General features: G+C 38.1%; 2 protein-coding genes across 2 annotated transcripts; both read left to right on the top strand.

Annotated features, from left to right (window-relative positions):
* The first annotated feature begins 4,008 nt into the window (after positions 1 to 4,008).
* On the top strand, positions 4,009 to 6,294 carry LOC133743937 (uncharacterized). The gene is made up of 2 exons (XM_062172021.1): positions 4,009 to 4,059; positions 5,143 to 6,294. Exon 2 carries the CDS (start codon positions 5,153 to 5,155, stop codon positions 6,047 to 6,049), a length of 897 nt encoding a protein of 298 aa, XP_062028005.1. The 5' UTR covers positions 4,009 to 4,059; positions 5,143 to 5,152; the 3' UTR covers positions 6,050 to 6,294.
* Positions 6,295 to 6,434: 140 nt separating this feature from the next.
* LOC133743940 (calcineurin B-like protein 7) lies at positions 6,435 to 8,512 on the top strand. Its single transcript, XM_062172027.1, has 5 exons — positions 6,435 to 6,630; positions 6,736 to 6,784; positions 7,293 to 7,373; positions 7,456 to 7,569; positions 7,866 to 8,512. The coding sequence occupies exons 1-5, from the start codon at positions 6,479 to 6,481 to the stop codon at positions 7,917 to 7,919; spliced, it is 450 nt and encodes a 149-aa protein (XP_062028011.1). The 5' UTR covers positions 6,435 to 6,478; the 3' UTR covers positions 7,920 to 8,512.
* Positions 8,513 to 8,826: the final 314 nt, after the last annotated feature.

Genomic DNA, 8,826 nt, shown 5'->3' with positions numbered 1-8,826 from the left:
CCGAGGAAAACATCATGTTCTGGGCTTCTGAATTCGACTGGAGACAAGACACCTTCTTTAGACCTTATATACACTGCCAACTGACCCAAGGTTAGCGATATGCGTAGTTACTAAACTGCCCTTTAGATTTCGTTTTGTACTGCGAGATAACACGATTATTGTTGTAAATTACCCTTTAATATGTACTTAGTCAATGACAAGAATAAACAAAAATGTGTGTATTTACCCGAGATTGAATATTATCTTGGTAAATGTAAAAATCGCCGAGATTACCAAATTTTTTGGATAAATTTTCTCAGTTAATGTATTCCCATCCCGATAATCTGGGTGGGAAAAACTTCGACATTTTGTACATAGACAAAAAGTGTATGTAGAGTTGTAGCACACGCCCCCTCCACCCCAAAATATATAACCCTAATATACAGAAATTTTTCAAAAAGCTTGTCAGTCCACCTAATATATATATGTGACACATTCTTGTGATTGAATTTGAACCATGTCATTCCACTATCGGAAGGCTTGTCAGCTTTTCAAAAATTTATTGTTATAAATTAATACTTAACGCCGTCAAGTTGTCACTCATAACAATTTTTCACGATAGTAAAATTATGAACAACATTTGAAGAACTACCTTTGTTTTTCGTTTCTTTTTAGAGTGATGTTTTTTTTTTTTAGTAAAATGAGTTTAACCCTTTATTGAAATTGAAAGATTACAACGAGACGATGCAAAAAATGCTTAATAATGAAAATAAACAAGACAAAAGGAATATATGCAAAAATTGCATCTGAAATATAAGAAAATATGAATAAAGCAAGAGCAGCAATGTCAAAACGCATAGCTGATTTTACACTATGGATTGCAGTCGTGTAGTGAATTGAGTAGTCGGTGGTTTCACTACCCATGCAAATCCAATGCACGAACTGACAAAAGTCAATTCGGCGCAGAACCGAGGCAATCTTCCACATAAAGATCGAAGCCGGCCAAGGTTGTCGGAATATGGCCATGTTGGCAGACGATCTTTCACCAACAGATACCAAATACTTGGGTCCCGAATCCAATACCAGTAACGCACAAGAGCCCCAAGCCATCATTCTAGAAAATGACAAGCAGGCCAACAATGATAGTGGGGCGTAGTCCAAGGCCAAATCCCACCTGGATCCCAGATCAGGATCCAATTGCAAAAACCACCCGGATCACGATCCAGAACCTAATCTTGCAGCTCAGTTACCACCGCCGGCTCGACATCAAACCAGCCTGCAATTGTCGCACCTCCAACGAGCGCGAAGATGAAGCTCTAGCTCCGACGTCTGGCAACCCATCTAGCATGAAGCTTCCGACATCTCTACCCATATCCCTCAGTCCCCAACAATCTTCACCATTAGCTGCCGCCCAATCGAACCCAACAACCGAAACAGTTAACGCACTCCACTGTCCTGCCGTCTGAATCTACAAGACTTTCGCCGGTGACCAAAGGAAAACACCACGGAAGGAAGCCTTCGATGCCCAATCCTGGGATGAGACCGCCATCGACAAACCTCCTTGAACTTTTAGACGACCGGAAGATGGTTAGCCGCGTCATGTTTTTTTAAGAGTGATTCTAGTTGGATTTCTAAATTTGATATTTAAACATCTCTTACTTATTAAACTTTCAATTCACTTTTCTCAATACTTAAAAACTAAGTACACCTCCTTAATTTTACCAAAACATACTTGATGAATTAAATATGTACATATTTATTCAAAAAAAAAGGAAAAAAAATATGTACATTCAACAATTTGTTTTCTTTTTATTCTTATGATTAATATCAATTTTGGAGGTCTAACTAGAATCATCCTTCTTTTTGAACCCTTTATTTCTTATATATAAATTTTACTTACCTAAACTACAATTTTTCCTCAAGAAGCACCTCTACTTACTTAGGACAAGAGTCCGCCAGGTCATACTGTAACACACATGTATCAACAAACCACATTTTCATTCAATTTTGTCCCAAATCACCCTCGGGACCAGCCACTTGTATCAAAGTTGTATCAAAAGTATATCACAAAAACACATTTTCACTAAATTTTACATCAAATCAACCTCAGGACTTGAGCCCGCAATGTCATGTTGTATCACACTTGTATCAAAACTGTCTGTTGTGTTTATCACCAAAATACATTTTCATGAAACTTTTTCCCAAATCATCATTGGGTCCGGGCCCGCCACGTCATGTTGTATCAAAACTGTATGACACTTGTATCTAAGTTGTATGAAACATGTATCACAAAACACATTTTCACGCAATTTTGCACAAAATCACCATCAGGACTTGAGAGCTCACCACGTCATGTTGTACCACATATGTATCAAAGCTGTATTTAACGTTTATCACCAAAACACATATTCACTCAAATTTTGTCCCATATCACCCTTGCGCCCGCCCTACTACGTCATATTATATCAAAGTTGTATCACACATGTATCAAAACTGTATCAAGTATGTATCACAAGAACACATTTTCACTCAATTTTGTACTAATTCACCCTCGAGCTTGGGCCCGTCACATCATGTAGATACAAAGTTATACACATGTATCAAAACTGTATCAAATGTATATCACAAAAACACATTTTCACTCAATTTTGCACCAAATCACCCTCGAGCTTGGGCTCGCCACATCATGTAGATACAAAGTTGTACACATATGTATCAAAGCAGTATCAATTGTATATCACAAAAACACATTTTCACTCAATTTTGCATCAAATCACCCTCGAGACTCGGGCCATCATGTCATGCTATATCAAAAACTGTATCACACTTGTACCAAGTCTGTATCACCAAAGTTTGAAAAATCGCTAGGCGCTAGTCGGGCGGTGGCCAAGGGACTAGCGTCTAGGTGGTTTTGTATTTTTTAATTTTTTTTATAGCTTTTGTTTATATAATTAAAAATATATAAAGACTTTAAGAGTAATAAAATTGCATCTAGAATATTCAAATTTTTTTGGCATACAAATATACAAAAAAAAAAAAAAAAAAAACTCCCAAGCACAGCCCCTACCTCCTAATCCGCCTGGGTGCCCGCCTAAAATCCAAACACCTAGAGTCACTGATTCTTCATTAGTCGAGGCGGAGAGGCACAGCCCAACGCCTAGACGGCCTGGGCGGTCGAGTTTTAGAACATTGTGTATCACACGTATATCATCAAAATACATTTTCACTCAATTATGCCCCAAATCACCCTCTTGAGGTATGGGCTCGCCACGTATGATGTATCAAAATTATATATATATATATATATATATATATATATATATATATATATATATATATATATATATATATGATTTTTCTCAGGTAAGGATGTCCTTACCTAAGGTTTAGGTACGGATTTGGTGTTTTCACCCACTTTCCGATCACATTTTCACATCTTAACCATTCAGTTTTTAGGTCCTAATGTATAGATCACCTCTGCAAAATTTCAGCCAAATTGGTGATCGTTAAGGGGTCCAAAACTGCAATTTACACGAACGGACCGAATCTGTCGAACCGGAACCGTTCGTATTTATAATGGTAAATTGCAGTTTTTGATACCTTAAAGATCACCAAATTGGCTGAAATTTTGCAGAGGTGATCTATACATTAGGACCTAAAAACTGAACGGTTAAGATGTGAAAATGTGATCGGAAAGTGGGTGAAAACCGGAAATCAGTACCTAAGGCTAGGTAAGGATGTCCTTAGTGTAGCCGGACTATATATATATATATAATTTCACTCAATTTTGTATTTAATCACTCTTGGGTGAATTATATGAAAGTCTTGCTGCGAAAGACTGAAATATGGTTTTGGGCCTGATCCAAAAGGGGACTTGAGGCAAGAGCCCTAACTCGCCTCGACCCAGTTGCTACAATGACTGCTCCGATGTAACTGGGCAGAAACAATTTCCTTTTCTCCCCAATGTACCAAAAAAAAAAAATTTCCTTTTTCTCCGCTCCCTGGAAACAACCCCCCGCCCGCACCCCCCGGGTCTCTCTTCTCTGTGTATTATCACGAAGAAAACAATTGCCTCCATATGTTTTTTTTTTCTTCCTTTTTTAAAAGAAAATCAAAGGATTTCACTCCTACTCTCATTGTGATTCGAACCCATGACTTCGTCATTAGGTAGTGGGTGCTCTAACCACTGAGCTAACACCACTTCGTCATTAGGTAGTGGATTTCACTCCTACCCCCATTGCCTCCATAGTCAAACATGTCTAATGATTTGCTTAATTTCTTTATTGATGTCTCCGCTTGATTTGCCTATTAGGTTTGTTGAATTAGCGTTGCATAATTTCTTTCTTGTTTAAGGTTTTCACAGTGGATAGATTGTTGACGAGTTATCAGTTATGCTATTATGAAGAATAGATGATATATGTGTTGGTGATCCTTTTCCTCCTCCTAGGCTCCTAGTCCTCGGGATAGGGTGGTTCTGGATGTTTAGGATTGTGGGCTGTCATGTGAGGATGAAGGGAGTATATATTAGGGGGACAGAATTGATGTTTACAATTTTTAATAAGAGTAATCTATTTAGTCATGAAATTCACCTCTCTTTTCCCTTCTAGCAGGAATCTTTTTCCTCAATCCTGCACTTGCTAAACATCAACCTCTAATCTGCGACAAAAATAAGCTGCTTAATCTTTCGCTGTTTGGTCTTTTGTTTCAAGTTTTAGGAAAGCAGATTCTTTCCTTATTGACTAGGGTTTTCAGAGAGGGAGAGGGGGAGATTTTCTTCAAGTTTTAGGAAAGCAGATTCTTTCCTTATTGACTAGGGTTTCTTTTCAGAGAGGGAGAGGGGGAGAGAGAGAGAGAGAGAGAGAGAGAGAGAGAGAGAGAGAGAGAGAGAGAGGGAGGGAGGGAGAGAGGCCATTGGTTAGCTAGGTTTTCAAAAATTTCTTCTAATCTACCAATTTATTCTACCCAGTACGTATGCTTGTGATTTTGAGAGAGAGTTTCCTGAACCTTGTCGACAAGTTTTGTGTTTGTCTGTGCTGCCTTTTTCTTTATTGATTTAAAGGAATTTCTCAGTAAAATTTAGTTGATTTAACTACCTACATAAGCACATTGATCCTAACGACCTCTTTAAATTACTGATACTCTTCATTATACATTTAATATCAGTTATTTAATTATGTCCACCGAGAGGCGTTATTTTTCGAGCAGAGTGAGACAAACTCACCCAAGAGATCCAAGAACAGGACCTGGAATCAAAATCCCAAGGGGTGCAGACACAAGAATCAGTTTCAGATTCTGCAAGGTATTTGGACACAGCTGGATTGAGGCTCCAGACGCCACAGTTTTTGATGCTCCAAAGTTTGAAGCTAAAAGAGTAATTACAGTTCTTCTTTCTGCTGTCAGAAAATCATCCAAAAGGCGTTATTACACCAAGATCATAGTCGAGAATCTTTCGAGCATTGGTGTCCCATTACATGAGCAGGACACAATTATTGAAAGTGTATTTAATCTTGCTGAAGTGGCCATCCCTGGTATGCCTATTCTTGTATGGGTTGGGGAGGTGACTGTCTGCCTCTTAGACAGTGCAAGTAATCTTGGCATAGGGGATGTGACCTGCCCCTTATGGTGCAATGGACGATATGTTGATGATCGTCAAGGTATGTATCAAAGGCTTGAAATGGAAGCCATGTATTCAGATGTCCCCAAGCTTATTCCTGCAACTGAATCATCCATTGAGGGTTTGGAGAAAGTGAGACTTGATAATTTGGAAGATGCTGTTAGACAGATGCCATGTACTATTTGTATGGAGGGCCTTGATCACTTTGATGCTGCAGAAGAAGGGACTGATCACCAGCATATGATTGCTTGCTTGCCCTGCTCACATACTTATCATGGAGATTGCATTATCCAGTGGCTCAAGACGAATTATGTGTGTCCCTTATGCCGATCCCCAATTGTGGAAGGGGGTGAGCCATCGAAGCCCCCATTGAGGCTGCATTGGCCTATGCTCATGATGTCTGCGGTTGGTATGCTGACTGCTACGCTCATTCCCAGATTGTTGAACCGGAGCTAAAGATGAAAATATCAGCATCTCGTGTAGATGTTGTGTCATTGACCATGTACTTGGCGGTTAAGTTAGTTTCTTCAAAGCATTTGGATTTTCAAGAGTAGATGCAAACAGAGTTAACTTTTTATATATATGTATGTATTGTTGGTATATGTTCTTTTATTACAACTCTCTCTATTTTCTAGTACTGTGGATTTGTGGTAATCAAGTAAAATTGATCTGAATAAAGTAGTAGTTTTACTTTGTCAAAAGCATGAGATTACTTACCTTGGCCAATCATAGGGGGATTTCTTCTGTTTGTTAAGTGCTTCAGTTACTTCTAGCTAACAGTTTCTTTTGCTGCCAGGAGGTCCTCTTGTCTTTACTCTTTCCTTTGCACTTGTTGGCTTGGATGTTGGTACTTGGTTTACTACTGAAATTTGCACTTGTACATGTATGATCACACCTCTAGTTTTTTCCAGGAGCTATGTGATGCTTGCAATTGCAGGGCTTTCCCCCTCTATATTGAAGTGTAGTCCTGTGGCTTTGAATTGCAATGAGCGTGGTCTTGGTCTTACAAACGGAGCTCCAGAACTATATGGAAGCAGGTTAGGTTATAATTTCGGCATTTTAACTAGCAACTTGAATTTATGAAGAAAACATACTATCAAATAAATGAAGTGACTTGTACCACCCCTTAATTTGATTTACAGGCTACAAAAAGTTTGTGAAAGCTATGTTGCTCAGCTGCAACTGTGCCAGGTATGACCTAAGAAATCGTTGTACTATGCTTATTCCAGTTACTTATTATATCCAGTAAACGAACTTCCTCTAATATGAATCTTCATCTTATGGATATGGATATGGATATCGACTATTTACTAGTTGTGAAAGCTTACCTGCAATCTATGATTTAGCTCTCCATAAATTACAATGTTAACCTACATTACAGAACTTTGACAAATTACATGATTGCTTCTTAATTAGCTTCTGAGCAGTTGTTATTATGATGCATTGTTCACAGTTCCAGAGCTCCTTGTGTTTCGTTCCGGTCTTCCAGATTGGTCTCTACAAATAGACTTCCAGCCCGATCTGAATGAAAATCTTAATTAGTATTCATACTAACATTATGTAAAAAGACATTAAAAAAACCAATTGAATTCCCTTATGATCCTAGCCATAACAACTCTTGTACTTGATCTTATGCTAACCCGAAACATATATGATTTTTCTGCCTCTATGCATGTTGTCCATAATATTGCTGTGGCAGGTAAAGGAGATGGTGCTAGCCCTTTTGCGTGAATCAGAGCTGGCACTTACCTATGATGTTATTGAATCAATCGCTGACAAGGTTTTGATCATTCGATCTGGTCTTTGTTTTACATTGTATTTTACTCGTTATCCAATCTAATTAGCTTCATGTTTTCATATAGACAATGATGAAGGCAGCTTTAAAAGGAGATGGAAAAATTGATCAAGAAGAGTGGAAGGAATATGTGGCAAAACATCCATCTCTTATAAAGAATATGACTCTTCCATATCTACAGACTACAGTGAGTCCTAAAAGCCTATTAATCTCACCAGTACCGGTTTCATTTCTCTCTTCTATTTGGCCCTAAGCCATTTAGCTCTAATCCTGTTGAGAGTTACATATGCTGAACATATAGCCATACCTGAAATAAGAGATCATATTTGCTAAAGAGTGTATTAAGTACTGATTAACTAGCTAGTGTCCGAAATTGAACTTCTGTAGTCATTTTCGGTTAACTTAATATGCTATTTCGATACTACATTTTCATCAAAGTTTCAGAATATTAAGTTTGTTAATTTTCTGTTTTCTAGGGACATAACAATAGCATTTCCCAGCTTTGTGCTCAACACCGAAGTTCAAGATTAGATATGGTTGCATGGTAAAGATACCAGAGTACCACTGTAGCAAAGCCTTTTCTCCGTGGATGTCTCAACACATCTAGTAATGAGGCTCCATGTCCGAGGGCCGAGGCAGCAGTACTGGCACCGGTTGATTGAGACGGTTGATTGAGAGGCATCAGCCACAAATATATATATGGCAATGGCTCCGGGTGGATCATAATGAATCCTCCATCGGTCTCAGCCTCAGGCACAACATCAACCCACGCCTGAGTACGGTACAAAGAAATTAGACGCATGCACATTCATTAACACGATTTGAAGGAAGAAACAATTGAATGGAGAACGAGATTCTTGAATGAAGAATCTAGCAACAAAAAATATAGAAGTCATGGTTAATCAAGGATTCAAGGGATCGCCAGAACAAAAAAGAATGGAGAACGAAACTATATAGATCAAGCAGATCTAATTTATCATAAGTTATTAACTGAGCGAATAACAGATACTTCGATCACTTGGTAAACAAAACAATTGGATTTTATAAGTTTCTTTCACCGGATCGATCACCTTTACATAGAACAATTTGATGAGAAAAAGTTGAAAATGGCATAAAGTTTTCGTTTTCACTCTTGTACATGCTATACAAATGACTGCTAGCTTTGTTGGGTATGCATATGTAGAATATCTCGAACGGTTGGCAGTCTTAAGCATCTGGATTCTATGTAATTATATGTACTAGCGAAGTATATGCATGAGGATAAATATATCATCCTGTTTGTGTGTTTAATTGCCAACGGTTATGGAGCTGTGCATTGTTCAGTCAGGCATATATGCATGAAAAATGCGATGGATCATCATCCTCCTTGATATTAATTAATTAAGAATTTGATGTGCTTAATCCAAAATTAATTAAGAACTTGATATGCTAATCCAAA

This window comes from Rosa rugosa, chromosome 4, assembly GCF_958449725.1.
Source record: "Rosa rugosa chromosome 4, drRosRugo1.1, whole genome shotgun sequence".
In the NCBI taxonomy this organism is placed as follows: Eukaryota; Viridiplantae; Streptophyta; class Magnoliopsida; order Rosales; family Rosaceae; genus Rosa; species Rosa rugosa.
Note: the sequence above shows the minus strand (reverse complement) of the source record. Positions and strands in the feature narration are given on the sequence as shown.

Excerpts from the sequence above, each read along its gene's own strand:
- LOC133743937 (XM_062172021.1), top strand. The coding sequence starts at position 5,153 with ATGTCCACCGAGAGGCGTTATTTTTCGAGCAGAGTGAGACAAACTCAC.
- LOC133743940 (XM_062172027.1), top strand. The coding sequence starts at position 6,479 with ATGATCACACCTCTAGTTTTTTCCAGGAGCTATGTGATGCTTGCAATT. Across the intron at positions 6,631-6,735 it reads CCAGAACTATATGGAAGCAG|GCTACAAAAAGTTTGTGAAA; the intron begins GTTAGGTTATAA and ends TTTGATTTACAG. Across the intron at positions 7,570-7,865 it reads TGACTCTTCCATATCTACAG|GACATAACAATAGCATTTCC; the intron begins ACTACAGTGAGT and ends CTGTTTTCTAGG.